Source organism: Dinoponera quadriceps, unplaced genomic scaffold, assembly GCF_001313825.1.
Source record: "Dinoponera quadriceps isolate SergipeBrazil2010 unplaced genomic scaffold, ASM131382v1 scaffold2982, whole genome shotgun sequence".
In the NCBI taxonomy this organism is placed as follows: Eukaryota; Metazoa; Arthropoda; class Insecta; order Hymenoptera; family Formicidae; genus Dinoponera; species Dinoponera quadriceps.
Window position 1 is genome coordinate 221,634 of NW_014557404.1, and position 18,858 is coordinate 240,491.

Here is an 18,858-nt window from a genome sequence, read left to right on the forward strand (position 1 = left end):
ACACACCAACATCGATCATCGCGTCTAACTCACGATCTTCTTGCTTCTTCTCACTACTCACCCGATTGCGATCCTTCGACCGTAGCTTGTTCATTGGAATACATACGGTTAGCAGAGTGACATAATTTACTTTACTCGCGACGGGGATTAATTTCGCTCAACGCAGTCACGTCTCTCTCAATTCGCTCGCCGAAAAAGACCGAAGAAGAAGAGGTTGCCGATCGAATAGACCGGTCGAAGTCATCGTTCAAAAATTAAGACGCACGGTGAAAACAATTTTGTGCTGTGTGTTAAAATCGACCCTTGTTTGAATTTTTAACATACCCGTGTGTTAATTTAACATATTATGTTTATGTTATTTCAATATTCCGTGTCGATATTCAACACGTGTAACTGTTAAAATAACAAATTTTATTCCTTAGCATCGAGTAATATATTAATTTTGCGTTAATTTTTGACATAACATTTTTGTTAGTTTTCAATACATTCACCTTATGTTAAATTGACACAAATATTTATGTAGATACCGAAAATAGGACTTGGTAACAGTTATCAAAATTTGGTCTAATAGTTTCGACTAAATTGTTCGGTTACTTCAACCAAATCACTTAATTCCGTATACTGTAAAGTAACATTTTACGCTACATTTATGATATTAAATGATTTAGTTACAATAACAAAACAATTTAGTTAAAACTATTTAATTTCGGCAATTGTTACCAGATCCTTCTTTCAGTGTACGTTTTTCTCTTCCGATGAAATAAACGAACGAAACTCCCGCAGAGAGATTTATCCTATACGTAGATAGGATTGGAACGTCGCCTATATAAATAATAATCCGTAATCCCCTCTGATTTTATTCAATCTCGATGACGGCGCGTCGGCTCGTCACCACGTGATATCGCGCGGTTGGAGAGCGAGCGTGTAAATATAAATTAATCCTCGTCGCGAGCGTAGAAAATATGGTGCTGCTGCGTATTCATACTCAAAGTACTTATTACGTTACGTGATACGAGCGCTATATTTAAGCAGCTACCGCATACTAAGTAGAAGTTGTGCTCTTTTGCATAGCTCTCTGATTACATAGGAATCGCATTATCCGAACGTGGGGATAAGTACCTGGAAGTACAGGATGATGGTCCATATTAGGCCCAGAACTACTGGCGGTCGTCCGTCGACCAGGTCGGACGAGTTGATATTCACTAATTTGATCTGCAAAAATACCACCAGGTGTGAATTTGAGCGTGCTGGATTTTTCGTGGCCCTTTGCTGGCCCTTCGTCGAACACATATACACACATACACGGGACACAATCAGCGTACTCACTTTCTTGCTCTGTAAAAATTGTAGCGCGGTATTGGCGTTACTGAGGAAATGCGGTCTCTTTAGGTTACGGCCTCTCTCCACGGGCTGAAAGATTACGCGCAATTTAAACAACGGCCGTGCTCCCAACGACACTTCCGTTTGATATAGTAGCAAGGCAAATATTTCATTACCAGTTTCTCTCCCGAGAGAACCTCGAGCAACGCGAGAAGGCGCGTACCATCCTTCAGATCCTCGATTAAGTCGTCGACCCGAAGCGGCGGGGCTCTCTGTACAAAGGGAACGTTCGCGAATTGCGATTATTTGCCAATCCTAATCACCGTTGTGGAATATTTGTGGAACACACAGATAATACACACGGAAGCACACGCGCGCGTGTACGCGAAAACGCACGAACACATGACGGCATTGCGAAGCGAGTGCACGTACCGCGTAAGTGTATCGGCGATGACGGCATTCTCCGCTGACACAAAATTCGATATGTCAACATGCCGACATTTAAATAAGTGTGTTTACGTGTGTTTCAAAAGATCGTTTATTTCGGAATAATATATTGCGCTCGAAACCGCCGCGTGGGCTTCGTGTTTTAGCTCTCCGCCTCCGCTCGCGCGGAGGAGGGTAAAAAGACCGAAGAGCAAAGGGGCGTTGGAGATCAGTAAAAGGCAACGCCGATAAAACTGCAAGCAACAGTGAATTTTTATTGTCGCCCCTTTTTTCCGTTCGCCGCGCTAGTCCACCTTGCGCATTTAGCGACATGCCGTCGCCGTCGCGGCCGACGAGCGAGAGACGGCGCTCGCTTTAACGACTTTGCTACTTTTGGCGCATGCATGTCACGACCGGCGGTATTTCCACGGTAAGTTCCAAGTTCTGATGGATGCGGAAGTAGGGGAGTGCATCGAAACTCGAGAGCCAGGTACGGGTTAGATCAGCGCTCCGTTCAAGTTTCGATAGCACGATACGAGGTAGTCTCCTCCCGTCTCGCGTTTTATTAGGCGTCACGTAAGGATCGAGAGCGTTACGTAACCGACGGCGGGTGGAAAAAAAGATGAAGAAGAAGGAAAAGAAACGGAGAGTATCGCGAGCCGAGAATCGCTCCCGTTGTTATCGTTATCAGGCAGGCTACATTACCTGCCGGAGAAACACGGCTATCTCGGAACGTGACGTGACGCGCGCGCGCGCGTAAATCTGTCTTCCGTTGAATCACGAGTGACCAAAATATTTCGCTCCTCGACGCACTCACCTTCGACAGGTAAGAGTTGATCCAGTTCACGAAGGTTTTCTTCTGCACGCGTTCCTGCTCGTCTGAAAGGAAAAGAGAAGAACGGGAGTCAGTTTAATGGTACTTGAGAAAGTTGTAATGCTCAGCATCGTATTTCGCCTGTGGCGCATCGCAAGGGGGCCACTCACTAAATTTCATATTTGAGAAGCGAAATTACGTTCCTCTACATTAATTTCATTATCTAAATAATAAATGTTAATTCGGCAAGAAATTGAAGTAATCTATACATATGACACGATATTATAAGTATGAAAATATTATTTTTTTTACTAATTATATATTTTTTTTATTAATGCTATATATTTACGCATCGGTTTATTTAATGGAGACGCACAGATAATAGAAATTTAACATCATAGTAATTTTTCATTAAATCTTACTTTTAGTTTAAAAGGTTTTAAAAGTAACGCGCTAATCGTAAAAAATATGTATAAAAAGTGTCAATTTTAGTTGCAAATATTTTAACTTTTAAATCGTCAATCTTTTCTTAATTACAGGTGTGGGTTAGATAATATTTCAGTGTATACGTGCACAGAGAAAAAGATTTGATAAAATTTCTTTAATTGAAATAAATTTGTCTTTTGGAGTGAAACAAACGAATGTTTTATTCCACGAACAGGACTGTTTGGTTTCTCAAACAATAAATTTTACGTCAGATAACATATTTCTTTCATATTTTCATTCAAACATTCATACAATAGTTATCACAAGCAACAAATTATTTGAAAGAAGTAACACTATGTTAGAAAAATATCAAAGAACTTTTTTGTTTCAGTGGAACAATATTTGATATGTAATGAAATAAAATTTTTTTTTATTAGAAACAAAATATAATATCTTTTAAATAATACCGATTTTTTCTCTCCGACAACATGGTTTATTTCTAATAAACAACAACATTTTCATTCAAACAAAATGATATTCGATATTGAATTATGTTGTCTATACTAAACAAACCCAAACTAAATACACATGTATACTAAAAGAAACCTTTTTCTCTGTGTAGTGCATGTTTCATCGAATTCTTATCAAACTCATTTCGCCTTACAGTCTTCATAAAGTTGCGCGCCGAGGCAGAGACGAAGAGTCGGCCTTTGCGAGATTCAAGAGCCAGTCTTTGACATCGCCGGCGCGCTTGTCGTACAGTGCGTGTAAATTATGAAAATACGAAGAAGAGGACGACGGGAGTCAAGAGAAGGCGCAGACGCGCCGGACGGTCCGTACGCGATATTTCGCGCGCGCGAAATCGTCGTCATCAATTATAAGGATCGCACCGCCGTCGGCGAAACGCATTAGCGCCGTTTTATTTTTAAATCTCGCGTCATTTTCACCACCTTACCGGCTATGGTCGCCGCGCATACGTCATGGCGCGACGAGGCACACGCGCGCGCGATAATGAACGTGCAACTGGCGCGGCGCTGCATAGAGTTCGCCTCGAGACGAACGTTAAACCGTCACATAAATTATTCGCGATACGCGCGTATCCATCTTTAACGTGATCCGACTGCGGATAGAGAAAAAAGCAATTACGCGACTCGACGGACGGAATGGACGCGATCGACAAAGTAGATTGCGTTCTCGTTATTCCATACGCAACACGTTCCTCGAGTGCTCCAACGCAAACTTTGGCATTTCGCGCGAGTACGCGCGCGTTTCTGCGACAATAGGTAAAACGATTTCTCGTTTTCGAGTGCACCGTTGATAACAGCACTCTCGGCAACGGAGCACGCATTAATCTTGACGTGTGCAAAGAGAGAATAATGTTCGTTTCATAATGAGAGAAAGAGAGAGAGAAAGAGACCCTGCTCGAAACTTTGAGGGGAGAATTGAAATGCGTGCAATTCAAATCGAGAGATCGTTTCTCCGTCGCCTTTCCACGCACACGAAACGATAAAATTGGTCACGGGGACGGTTCGGAGAAGCGTAAAAATTCGCGATCCCCGAAATAAAACGGCGTTTGATGTCACCAACGGCCACGGATGTCGTTGCCTCGGAACAGTGGCTGCCTTTCATCGAGCCTTCCACGACGGTCCCGTCGGCGTTGCGTTGTTTTTCCCCGCTGTAATATTACGGAGCGACCGTAATCCACGCGCATGCAGCCGACGATAATTAACGATAATTAAGGCGCGTCGCGTCGACTGATGTAACTTCTTCTCTTTTTTTTCATTTGCAAACTTCTCAACGAGTCGTTAGAAGTTCTCGCGCCTTCGTTTAATTTTGCCCGACTCGCGCGACGTAAATCATTGGATTTCCGACGGTGACTCGTGAATTTTGTTCAGCGAATCTCTCCTCGAACTACCTCGGCGGATATCGGTGTCGACCGCACGAGAGAGATAGTCGCCGATTAATTTAAGAGTTGAAGCTCGCTCGTTCGGAGAAACGCTCGGAGGAACCTTCGCTTTCGCGAGCAGAAGCGACTTAAGCGCTGCTCTCTGCCCGATAAGATTAACGGAGAAACACATATTCTCGCACGTACGGAGATAAGGAACGACACATTAAAAGCGATACTGTCGCGGGTTATATCTAAGTAAGCTATTAGGAACACCGCGCTAACAATTTCAATATCGATCGGTCGGCATCGCGCCAGTGAGAGTCGCATTCGATTCTTCGCATAGTCGATCATTTCCCGCGAAACTTTGTCTTTTTATTATTCAGATTAATTTGACGTTGAATGAATGGGAAGGGCCAAGCGGACGGCTTGCCGGGACGAGAAGAGAATTTGTAGAATTTCTGCAATCTACACTTATCGCGCGACAGAGAGCGGCTTGGTTGAAGTAAACCGACCTATTGAACCCCGGCGATACGTCTCGGAAATTTTATAAGGAATTACTACCGCCGCTTTTTATCTCTGCTTTATCTACGAGAGATGTTTGATCGAGGCCCCAAAGTGTGGGCGAGAACCGGGGACCACGTTACACGCCGCGGTCTGGTAACATTGAAAAGGCAGGATATTCCCACGCGTGCTCATTAACATTCGTGTGACCGTGAGTGGTCACGGTTACGGTAAATCGTTGGGCGACCGAAACACACACGCCCACGAACCGTAGCGTCCGCGATGCACCCGATTACATAATTTTTCGGGGGGACCGAGCCCTCGTTACTCACGCTATCCTCGAGTCGCGAAGTCGAAAGTGCGAAAATAATTCGGAGAATTACCCGTCCTGATTGTTAAACGACGCGTCCAAGAGACTATCGGACGATAATATAAATCGTGGTTTAACGTATTAGGTGTACAAATTAATTCGGTGCCTTTGCATTTAACGTCTTGTAACTCTGGTTCAAATTGAAACTTTTTCCCGTCCTATATGATGATTTGAAAATATCAAATTTAAGCTTTAAGAAGCACTATAATAGTGGCCTTGCCGGTACAACATCAGAAAACAGTACTTATCACGATGTCGTCCGAAAGGGAGCGTCTGAAGCACTGCATTCTTTTTGCGTTCCATTTGAATAAAAATGTTGCTTAGTCTACCGAAGTGATATATTCCGCTTTGGGTGAAGGTGCTGTGACTCGTAAAACTTGTAAAAAGACCTTTTACCGATGGAATTAAACAGGTGATTCTGCTGCACGATAACGGCCGACTACATACTGCAAAAGGGATGAAAGACCTCATCTATATGTTAGGCTGGGAAATTTTCCCTCATGCGGCTTATTCGCCAGATCTAACCCCGTCGGATTACTACCTATTTCGATCGCTTCAACATCATCTGACGGACAGGCATTTTAAAACAGTCGACGAGTTCCGAAAAAGCATCGATGACTTCATTGAGTTAAAGCCGCCAAGTTTTTTTTCTGCGAGAGCAATCATCAGCTGTCCGACGGATGGAGTAAAGTCGAAGAAAATAATGGAAATGATTTCGAACATTAAACTTGTACTTGACTTGTTGTAAGTAAGCTTCGAATTTCACGGGAAAGGGTACCGAATTAATCTGTACACCTGATAAATTCCTCGTGCTACAGTCGAGCCTCTCAACTCGTCGGCTCTTTTTACGACACGCTTGGATTTTCCGTGACACGTGATATCATTCGATACGCATGTAGTTGGTGTGTAACGACTTCGATCACCGGTAAGATAACTCACGCTCTCGTGTATCATTTCTAATTTTAGATTCGGCACATTCAGGGCGTGGTGCGGGCGCGCGAAAAAGTCGCCATACGCGAAACGCTCGCGAAACTGCATCGGTGCAGCGTGCACTCTCTGCATAATGTTCGCCGCGAGCGCTCAAAGCGCTCGTGCGTTCGCTCTCACCGTCGACATCCGAAATAAATTCGACTTGAAATGTTGTTGCAAATATTATTCTGCAGTGTCAGCACGCTCGCACGAGCTCGCGAGACAGCGGCATTCAGGATTCTGGGACAAGACGGGATCCGCGATTATGTCATCGCTCTTGAACGCGATTCCACCGCTGCCACGTACCTGCGTAATCGTCAGTCCGCGTCGAGACCGACTACTCGCGAAACTACACGGAAAAAATATTCGTCTTAAATCAAGAATAGTTATTCTCATATGTAAGCAAGAATATTATAATCTTCTTGGAAGGCTTTTCAGTCTTGAATTAAGTTTAAGCAATACATCAATATAAATTCAGCCAAATCAAGAGTAAAAATCTCCTAAGAAGATTATGATATTCTCGCTTGTACATGAGAATATCTATTCTTGATTTAAGACTAATTTCTTTTTCTTCTGTGAGTACGTGTGAGCATCTCGTTTCGCGACGCCGCTAAATTCTCACGTAACTGTGACGCTGATTCGGTTACTGGGATCGAGAGGGATCAATCACGCGATATCGATGCCAATCACGGAGGATACAAATGACACGTTCGTCAATCGTCACGGAACCGGTGCTGATCGATATCGATCCCGAGCTCGTGTTCTCATCCTCCTTCTTCCTCTTTCATCCACCGTGCTTCCCCGTCACCGCTTGAAACTGTTTCCTCGGGTAGCCCAGCTTACCAATTATACGCGATAACCGAGTTCGAGAGGGATCCGCGGGGTAAACCCTGTTCCGGGTGTTTACCATTACCTGAAGTAGGCGCGTACCCGCGGGAAATAAACGTATCGATTACGTAAGTTTAATTTCAGCCGACTACATATCACGAATCTCGTGTTTCTCGGGTTTCGTGACGATTTCAGACGACAGAGAGCTCGCGCGCGTTCACGTGCCCGCTCGAGTGAACTGCCCTCCAAAAAGAGATAGGCGAAGGCTAAAGCAGCGGTATAGTAATGGGCCTCGTTAACCACCGCCGCTGCAAAGGTCTACGTCGCAACATGAAATTCCCAGCGTTGCACATATGGCGGCATCGGTACTACGATAATACGCGGAATGAGAATGAGGGTGTATTTATAGAATGTCCCACAAGGCTCTCGTGACTTCGTTTTTAACGATGAATTCCCCCGGCGAAGTCGGCATCGATTTTCCCTTCGCGCACAATGGGTGACAATGTCGCACCTGAGCGACATTAAAGAGATACTCTAATCTAGAACTTCAAATACATTGAATTTCTTTCCTTCTGGAATTTACTGACGTTCAGTGTCCCCAAAATAAGAGTTCTTAAGAGATTTCGCCGAAATATGTGAAAGTACACAGCAAAACTTTATATTAAAAACGCTCTACTGAAATTTTGTGTTATTCTAATATATGTCGACATAATGAATGTGTGTGATTTAACTTTAAAATTGTATACTTTTTAACACACTCTCCATGTTAAAGTAACACATTTTTTTCACACTCTGTAACGGAGCTACAAGCATTTGTAGGAAACACCTTTCAGGTAAAAATTTTGCTCGCTCGAAAGCAGCTGCTGCATCGAGCAGATATCCTTTCACACAATAATTTTCAGTCTTCTCTGTGTAGTGCTCTGCAGTGTATGTATTGTCTACGCATTTAAACGCGATTTAAAAGAACCGTTGAAAACACACCGGTTTTAAAGGGACAGCTGCTTAGTGCGGACTTTTGTACCGAAACATATCTTTCGTGCTGCAATGGAAATCACTATATATTTAGTCACATGCATTTTTAACAAAGACTTTCATCCACTTTCAGAAATGTCGACACTGATGGATAACTACATTTATAACAAATAAAATTTGTTTTATTAATTTCAGATTTTCAGAAACACCGTCGAAAAATTTCGGACAATGCTTGGAGAACCTCAAGGACGAAGCAGAGAGGCAGCTGATAAAATCAATTTTTTTTTAATGACAAAGTATACAACACTTATACTTTTACTACGGCGTATAATAGCCCAAACTCGAGCTATCTAGACTAGAATGCCCCTTTAACGCGTGAAAATCGATTTTTACTTTCTAGATTGTCGCTTCGCATGCTTTATACAGCACGTAGCCGCACCCGGTCTGAGATCGATTTATTTGTACGCGGACAGGTAGGGCCGATAGAAAGAAGATTAACGGCGCGGTGAGGGTCGATGGGGAAATTTTGAACCGGTACGATTAACACGAGCGGTCAGATTCGTTTTCAACATTCCCCGGGCTGAGGCGGCGCGTTTTCGTTGTCTGTCGTGATGGTTCAGCCGGTCGTGCCGGTCGCGAGAAAGAAAACTTAAATAGACGTTGGCCGTTGAAAGCAACCAGAGACACAGTCGCGTGCCGCTCCAGCTCCGGTGTGACACAGTCGGCCAATAATACTTCAGCCGAGCTCGTAGATTCATCTCGGCAAAGTACCGGCTTTCGTGAGCTCCCCCCCGAGAACTTGATAATGACTGCCATATCGGCAAATTAAAGAGCAGGGGAGAGGAAGTGAGGGAAACAACCGTTCACCCATATTACAACATTTCGCACCTCTGCCATTACTATATTTCTCAATTACACTGATGGCCGAACATCTTCATGGTGTACTCCGTTGGCCGACAGCCAGGCTGTTACGTCTCGTTTCTTCGCTTCTTGGGAAATTGCATGGAAAAATGTCCGATGTTTCCGCTAAGGCATGCGAATAAATTTTTGAATCTCCTATTTACCGTCACGCTTAAGTATATTTAAGATTATATCCAAGATATGCGAGATCACATTCAAGACCTTAACAATCGCCTCTTTCCCACGTGCGGAGAGAACAGTCAGCCGCGCAAACTATCCGCTGAATTATAAAATCTATGTGGGAATAAATTGTTAGCAATAGATTCGACTTCAATAAACGAAAAACGAGTGAATTTCTGCAACAGCGAACTGAAAGTGAAACAATCCAAGAGGCGAGAAATTCGGGACGAACTGGTTCTCTCGTCCCAACAATATCCTGATCTTCATATGCGCTGCGCAGAAAGACACGTATCTTGGGATATAATTCGCGACTGTGACCGTGGACGTCGAAGAATACCACGAAAGCCTGTGAAAGATGGATGCGTCCGAGATCCCTGGTTTTCAGGAGGAGAAGAGGAGAGAAGAGAGATCGGCAAAGTGGGACAAGTTCTCGAGGATGAGGTCAGACGACGACTCCTCAGACCAGGCGGCATGAATTACAAAAGAGGAAAGAAGAGAGACAGAGGGAGAGAGAGAGAGAGAGAGAGAGAGAGAGAGAGACGGAGGGATAGGGAGAGAGAGAGGGAGGGATAGAGAAAGAGAGAGGGAGGGGTAGAGACACAGAGAGAGAGAGAGAGAGAGAGAGATGTGGAAAGAGAGCGGCGATCGAACGAGAGAAAATTACAACCTGGTGTGTGTGTTTTTTTCCTTACAGCGACGAAGTTGCGCCTCGTATAATCGAGTGCCTCATTGGAATACTTGGGCGATACATTACGTAACTGTGACGGCCCGTTAAATTAAAATAGGCAAGAACCGACGGCCGCGCCGCAGAGAAAGGCCTGCGATATAAATAATATTGATTTAATAAAGCACCTCCGTTCTGAATATATTTCTTGGAGAAGTATATATGCTAATCGTAGTTCGTTCGACGGATTTGATGAAAAAAATATTGCAATTGAAAAAGTATTATAAATAAACGTATCAATAATCTTCGCGCTTGGGTTTATTTCGAGGCATCATGGTTACACGGAGAGAAAGATTTCTTTGGATTTAATAAATTTACTTTAATTGAAACAAATTTGTCTGTGGAAATGTAACAAACAAATGAATGTTTTATTCAACGAACAGGATTGTTTGGTTTCTCAAACGATAAATATCTTTACGTTAAATAACGTATTTCTTTCGTTTGGATTTCCATCCAAATATTCATACAATAGTTGTCACAAGCAGTAAATCATTTAAAAAAAGTATGTTAGAAAAATATCAAAGAACGTTTCAGCAGAACATTTAATATATAATGAAATAAATTCTCTTTTATTGAAAACAAAATATCATTTTCTTTAAATAATATCGTTTTTCTATCAAATAACATGGTTTGTTCAAGTGAAACAACAATTTTCATTTAAACAAAATAATATTTAATATTAGAACAAAATAGAATAAAATCAATGTCATTATGCTCAAGGATAAATCCTGTAGGAGCAATAATGTAGATTAATGATAAATATACAGATAGTCGTCGCAGAAAAATACAAGAAAAATAGAAAGAAAAATATTTAACATTAAATTATATTGTTTATATTAAACAAATCCAGGTCAAACACTTTTACTAAATCCGAAGAAATCTTTTTCTCCGTGCGCGAACGCGAAAATTTATTCCCGTAGATTATCCACGATGTTTACCACGTCCTGTCTCTCTTCTTTCCCAATTTCACATCACCAGATATAATATTAGTTACTCAGCTTTCACCGTGCCGATTTACACGATTTTCACACGTGTCTGCAATCGTCGCTACAATGATTCCATCGTATTCACAACCGTTACATCCGACTAGACACCAAACATATCACTGAAATACCGTCCGGCTAAATTAACAACCGTCGTAAACATCGTTGTAAAAACTAACTAAGCCAGTAAAACCGGACAGTTCCATGTGGAATAAAAATGGAAATGATTAAAATTTCAGCGTAATTTCAGCGGCCGCGCATAAAAATTGCATGGTATACGTTCCTTGCCTCATGCGATAACGACGCGGCAACATTGACGCGTAAATGTTTTATATGCTCGAGGCGACCCGAAAAAAAAAGGGTTTTCCCCGACGTCAGACGCGACAGAAGCGCTCGGACGACTGTGTGAGATCGTCCGCATTGCTACAAACATGCCGAAACCACCGGCATGCAGGATACATTACATTGTTGACGCAGGGAAACCTTTCCCCCGACAACAATCCGGAATCCAGGTGAGCCCGATTGCCAACCGCCGACCTACTTCATGTCTGACCGGTAAAGCGGTCTTAACGGCTTAACCGCGTACCAGTCGGCAAACGCGCCCTGAAATGAGAGATAACGAAACACGGCCTTGACATTCATCGTACAATAACTCGTGCGATTTATCAGAACATACGAATGTATATGTACGGGCTCCTTTGCGGAAAGGTGTGGTCTTATCGGCGTACTTAATTGGAAGAGCGTGTCAAGTGTACGTCCGCCGATCGATACGTACATATTCGATATCACCAAGTAAACCCGATAAGCAATCCGATGGATAAAAACATCGCGAAATGCAACGGGAAGGCATCGTGCGTGCACGGAAAGCCGCGAATGCCCGCGCAGGGAGGGCCGTCTCAAATATGAGCGGAGCTCCTGTCGCGGTATTTAAAATCGAAATCCATTAGAGTACGATCGTATCACTCTCCATTAGCCCGGCGGGCACTATATTTGCACGCGAAATTGTTTCTTAATTACTCGGTAATTGGTGTTTCACAGATGATTAGGTAAGATCGCATGTTACCGCGCACGTGGCTTGTCAGACGGACTGCAGACATTACGGCATGCGAGAGAGAGAGGGAGCGCTCAGCGCTCGAGAAATTCTCGGCTATCGTTTGCCCCGTCATTAACGCGAGACGGCGGACAGCCTTTCGCTCGCACAAAACGCGCGCGAATATTACTTTGAAAGCGCGCGTGGGCGCGCCGCCCGCTAATGAGCCCGCGCGTCGCGAAATTTGGCGCGCTCGATTAATTCGTCAACGGCCGGAGGCCAACGTGACGACAGGATTCCGCTCGTTTCGCCGCTGAGCCGAGCGCGAGAAGCCGCGATGAAAGACGTGATGTGTGCTGGAAACGCGCCTCCGACGCGTCGAGCTCTCACCGACTGTTCTTAGCGGTTGTGAACGCACCCGTTCTAATTCCGGTTATCTGTCGTTTATCGAGACCGCTTTCCACGTTCCACGGTTGCGCGAGAGATGTTGCTGTATCCGTAGATCTCTCTCTCTCTCTCTCTCTCTCTGCCCGAGCTTCTCTCAGATAGATTCTAGAGGCCAGAATCGAGCGAGAGACGTGGACCAAGATGACGACGGGGCAGCCTTGAACCGGCGCCCGCGATCATCGTCATCGTTTACTAGCGCGAGTTACGAGGCGTATTACGTTTTATATACGCAGCTCGTCGCCGAATCAATACGAATAGAGCGACGTTATGCACGCGGAGGGTTTACACACCGCGGCTCTGCCTCGGTAATTATACCACAAAAGAAATCGCTCGCCCGGTGGGCGGGGGTTTTTCAAAAGGATCACTCCTGCGGTTTGCAATACTCCGCGGGGTTTCGTTCGCAAGCGATCGCGATTGCACGTTAATGAATATGTAACGCGCTGGCTCGAGTACCCGAGGGCCTCGCTCGAACGACCTCGCTGCTTTTAAGCGACCTCAGCAAGATACAGCCGGGCCGATTGAAATGATCGCACCGTTCGGAATCGCCGATCGCGCTGAATAATTCGACACACGCGCCCCTTCCCAGTCGAATGCGGAGGCTACAGTCGGCGATCGATAACCGAGATGTTATCGGACACATGTCAGCGAACATTCCCATGGGGGATGTCCGCTCGCCTCGGGGATATTCGCGCGAGAACGTCTGCCACGACGGCACGCAACGTCCTCGATTATCGAGCGCGCGTCTCTCGCCGGCCGGCGTGAGTGCCGGAAGCGTGAATGTCGATGGGGAGGTCGACGACGACGAGGATGAGGGGGAACGAGGCCTCGGGAGCTCCTCGATTCCCGAGACGCTTCAGCTCGACGAGGGTGGTACCTTTGATCTCAGCTATGTGTGCGTCGTACTCGGTCCTGCTGCGCACATAGTCCATTCTCGAGGCGACATTCTGGAAGCTCTGGCTGCGGTATTCCGCGTACCACTCCGAGGGCGGCCGGTCGTCCGGCTGGCCGAGCTGCTGCCGGGGGCTGCTGCATCTCCGCTGCGACAGGCTCTCCTCCGAGGGGAATCGCGTGAACGACGTGACCGAGCTGGATTTACTGCCATGGCTGTGCACACCGTGGCTGTGGCTCTGGTAAGCCGAGTCCTCCAGGGCGTGCTCCTCGCTCGGGGTCCTGCTGGACTCGGTTAGAGCGGCGCGCTGCTGGAGCACGGAGTCGCCGTTGCTCGAGTCGACCTCCCGCACGCTCTTCCTCACGGTGATCTTTTCAAATTTCACCACCTTGGCGCCGTTCAGCTCGCCCTCCTCCACCAGCCTCTCGAAGCTCTCCTCGAAGGAGGAGTCGCTCGCTCTGGAGGACGGTCGCCGGTGCGTCGGCGAGCGGAAGGACGACCTGCGCGCATCCTCTAGGAGGTCCTCGGCGCTGGGGCTACGCCCTCTCGACCAGACCTGCTCGAAGAAGCTCACCCGGTCTCGCAGGCGACCACCACGTGGCGTCCTCGGACTACCATCGCCGGGACTGTCCACCCTCGGCGGGGTCGGACTGCCTCTGGGTGGAGTTCCCCGTGACATGGCTCGTGTCGTGCCTACTTCATACCGTCATCGGAGAAAATCGACGCTGGCTCGCTCGACGAGATCGCAGCCCCTTCGTTCCCCTCCCACTGTTCGGCAGTCTCACACCCTGAGGGCCGACTCCGGCGGTTCCGCTCCGCCGACAACACCACACCCATGCACCAGAGCCGCGTACGCCGACGTCACCTGTCCGAGCTGTCGGTCGCCGTCGACGACGACGACGATGACGAGCGACGACGTCACTCGCTCGAACGTCGCGTCCACCGGATCGACGAACTGCGCTCCTGCGGAGCTCGCCCCGAGCCGAACCACCCTCCGTCAGCACCCACGCCAACGGAGTACGCGTCTACGTATAGCTGGAGGCACTAAGTATGACATGCGCGCGTGCCTGTGCGCGGGGGAACAATACATATACGAGTGTACAAGGAGCGCGCGCGCACATGGAATTACGCACAGATACGGAATGTAGACGGTGGCCGCGCGCGACGGCCGCCGGTTCGATACTACCGGCCTGTCGGGGCCCCGACCGCGTTCTCCACCTCGTTCCCACCGCCCGCGATGCGCCGGCCGACGCGCAGCACCGGTATCAACGGTGCAGGGAGACTCAATCGGCAGGATCCGGCCGAGCGCTCCTCTCCGGGAGAGCGAGACTCGCACCTTTCCCTTTGTTTCCCTTCCCCGTCGCCCGCTCAATCCTGTCGTCTTGCTTTTCGTCGGCCCTTCGCCCTGCCTTCGTACCTGCGACGCCGGCAGACAGGCCGAATCGACCGGCTTCATCCATCCGCCGATGCGACCGCTTCAGGTGCCGCCTCTCTCACGAGCTGCTCCCGACGACTGGCGATTAATCGATCATTACACAGTTGCGCGGTTCACGTGCTACGTCGGTCCCTCGGATTCGGCGACACGCTTCAAGATGGGCCGAACAAACAGCCCTCGAACCCTCAGATCGTATCCTGCTCTGAGCAGGAAGCGACAGCTGTTTTGTTAAGGATATTCGTTCAAATCCCCGATAGTTTCCCTCGGTTTGCTGATCCTTCCTGAGCCCGAGTTGAGATACAGCGGAATAAATCGCCGAACAGTCTGCGCATCGGAGATGAAATTAGGATGATCCAAGAGAGCACTTTACGCAGCTACAGTGATAATGGGGATTAAAGATCTCAAGGGAAGAGGGTATTTTCTTAGCTACTAGTGGCAAACAGTCCGTAAATCTCGGGAAACGTTGATCTGGCCGCTCAAACAATCGTCGAGGGCGAGATGAGCGCGTTGGGTGCAGAGGTAAAGTGTTTAATACGCAGAAAAGAAGTTAATGTCAGTTCAAAATTCGTATTCTTATATAAAAACAAGAATACATATGATCTTATATGAAAATAAAACGTGCTTATATGAAGAAATTCTATATATATAATTCCACTAAGAATATTATATTATTGTTATTTAAAAATAAGTTTCTTGAATTAAGAAGAAAAAAATATTGGAAGAACGGTATCTTCAAACTAAAAATTGTATTAATTTGAAAATATCATTCTTTCTATCTTGTGCTTTTTCCTCTCAATTTATAAAAAATTATTTTTAAATAACAATGATATGATATTTTTAGTATATATAGACTATATAGAATTTCATCGTATGTGTAATTAAATTTTATTTTCATATAAGATTTTATATATTTTTGCTTACATATAAAAATGAGTTTTGAATTGATATATATTAATATATATTAATATATATTAATTTTGAGAGATATATTAAATTGAGAGAAGAAATATTAGATAGGAAGAACGGTACTTTCAAACGAAGAATTGTATCAATTTCAAGATATCATTCTTTCTGTTCAATACTTTTTTCTCTCAATTTATGAAAATTACTCTTGAATAACATGAACATAAAATTCTTGGTAGGATTTATATAAAATTTCTTCACACGTGTAATCAAGTTTTATCTTCGCATAAGATTGCTTATATATGAGTCCTGAATTGATACTAAATTTTTCTCTTGTACGGTAGGTGCAATTGAATATGGAGATTAATCGTGCTCATCCGAGGCAGTTGCAACGCGTTAAGCTAACTGGTTGCGCTCGAGCGATCAGAATCTGATTTATCGCTTCACAGGTCGGGCGAATCGTCGTCTAATCGCCGGCAGTAACCGCAGCGGGTTATCCACGTCGCGAGAATCGCTTGATTTCCTTCCTTCTTTCATTTTTCCTTCTCTTATTCGTTGATAACTTGCCGATAACTCGATCTTTTTAACGCGTCGCAGCCACGAACGCGTCCGACGTGTCCGCAAACCCCTTCATCAACTCCGTCCGCTCTGACGCGCTGCAATCTGCGGCTCCCACGATTACAGAGTATCCCGCGTCTTAATGGGGGCACGCGACGATGTCCGACGCGAAATCGTCAACTTGGAAACCGAATTACCTGGCATTGGATTTAATCGGCCGACGTGCCTGTCAATCCCGCGCGCATTTATCTCCCTGAATCATGACCCGCTCGCTGGGCTGCGTGCGCCGCGAGAGAGAGATTTATTAAGCGCTCGTGAAGCACGCGGGAAGGAGGCAATACTCATCGCGAATCTTAACGAGCGCTTCTGCTACTGTCTGCCACGGTCTATTAATAGCCGAATTCCAATTGACATAGTTGTATCGTCTATAAAAAATTGTCCTCCGCTTCTAATTACGTGGGATGTTCTTTGCTCGCGCTGAGAACGTCAACAAAACGCACGTAAAAGACATCCACTTGTGTGTCTTTCTTCCTCTCTCTTTCTATCTCCCCCTAAAGCAGTGTCTAGACGTCTTTCCGAAATTTTCAGACCCGATGGCAAGAAAACCGAAACAACGTAGTTGAAGTCTCTTCGTTACGATCACGAGAGTTTTTTTTTCTTCTCTCGCTCGATCCTTTTTCTCTCGCCGGAGAGAAATGGACGACCGAACTCGTCGAGAAGTCGACATATTCGCGAAACACTTCGTGCAATCTCGACGTGCGACTCGAAAACGGCCCACGATCGGACCTGTTATCTATTTATCAATCAGGTGATACGTCCAGCGCGATCGACATCGTAGTGTCGCCGGACAGGAAAAGCGAGCGTAACGATTGGCGAATGGCAGGCGGCAGGTGTTCGTCACGTCTATTTATAACTCGTTCACTTCTCCGCGGATCCTATCCTAGTTTCCCTGCGTGCTGTTCGATTCGACGAGTATGAGAGACGCACGACGACGACACGACTCTGTCCCGTGCGGCTAGGCGGCCGCGTTGCGCAAGAAGCGCGGACGAATTATGACCCTGCGGATGCACGTCCTCGTGGGCGTACGTCGATGAGCGACGATGACGACGCGCCCGACCTTGTGTCCTTTTGCGACAGCGATTCGCCGGCGCAATCGAGAGCTCGTTTCCAGACGGAGACTCGAGATCGAGCGCGTCGCGGCGACGAGGAGAAGTTTGAAGCTTCGCGAAACCACGCTCGATTCATCCCCTCCCTCCTCCGTCCCCTCTCCCCAAATCTCAAATCGAGGTCTCGGAAGAAACAAAGAAGAGAGAATTTCGCGATTTTCTTACGTAGAGGACGAGGTACGTGGCGGAGATACGATACGATCTCGCCGCTCGCGTTCCCACAGGCGGTGTAACTTGCGTGCGCGACGGCGCTTCGTGATCCGGATCGGTAAACAGGACTGTAATTAAGGGTTTTGTTCGCGAGGATGGGGAAGGACGAGGGCGTAATGGCAGTCCGCTTGCGGTCTTTATAACGTAACCGATGCAATTCCTCCGTGCAAACCGATCCCAGAACGGACTATCAGCCCCTCTCCTCCAACCCCGTGAAACTCACCTTGCAATTGCTGGATCGTGGCCTGGTACTCGGCGAGCTTCTCGTCTATGTAATCCTGGCTTTGACTGGCGATGATCTCGGCGGTGCTGGGCCCGCTGCTCTCCTCGTCCGACTGCGTATGGTCTAAGGGCACGCCGATGTACTCGTAATCCCCGGGTCTGTAGGGCGCGATCAGGTATTCCGGCGGCGCGCACGGCACCGGCGATGCCGAGTCGCTTCTGAAGGAGCTCTGCAAGTTGCGATGAGAAGCAGCTCAGAGACCGACGTCTCCGTTCGATGAGATCGACTCATCTCTGTCTCGCCGGCTGATCTTTATTATTTATTCTCACGACCTCGAGTCATGCTCTCGTGCTGCGTGAGCGCGTTAGAGTCATACTCTGCAACTTTTAACCACAGTGTCATTATCGTTTCCTGGTTGGCGCGCAGCTTTTCCACCGTGTTACCATTTCAGACCACCCGACAGACAACGTAATGATAACGACACTGTCATTGAAAGGTCGTAGAATAAGCCTAGTTTTTGATCGACGGTCAGAGCGCTCCTTTGAGCGCTTCGACCGCATTTCTTTTTACGAAGGTATACTTGTTTAGGCAATACATGCACCGGAGGAGTATCGGGATCGAATTCAATCTATATTATCTGACTAATTATACCAGCAACTACGATAATCAACATTGCTGTCGTAAAATGGCGTCAGG

At 46.5% G+C, this 18,858-nt stretch overlaps 1 protein-coding gene across 7 annotated transcripts in view; it reads right to left on the reverse strand.

Moving 5' to 3' along the window:
* Positions 1-18,858, reverse strand: part of LOC106749075 (nesprin-1) — a 127,008-nt gene that overhangs the window by 101,629 nt on the left and 6,521 nt on the right. For 6 of the 7 annotated variants that reach the window (XM_014628143.1, XM_014628145.1, XM_014628144.1 and 3 more), the window contains exons 3-7: positions 18,163-18,391; positions 2,564-2,625; positions 1,497-1,592; positions 1,327-1,410; positions 1,120-1,212 (exon numbers count right to left, since the gene is read on the reverse strand). In XM_014628143.1, coding sequence (XP_014483629.1) covers positions 1,120-1,212; positions 1,327-1,410; positions 1,497-1,592; positions 2,564-2,625; positions 18,163-18,391 — 564 coding nt within the window. Of the gene's footprint in view, positions 1-1,119; positions 1,213-1,326; positions 1,411-1,496; positions 1,593-2,563; positions 2,626-13,652; positions 14,362-18,162; positions 18,392-18,858 lie in introns of those variants that run through there. The other variant, XM_014628148.1, reaches the window with a different exon arrangement.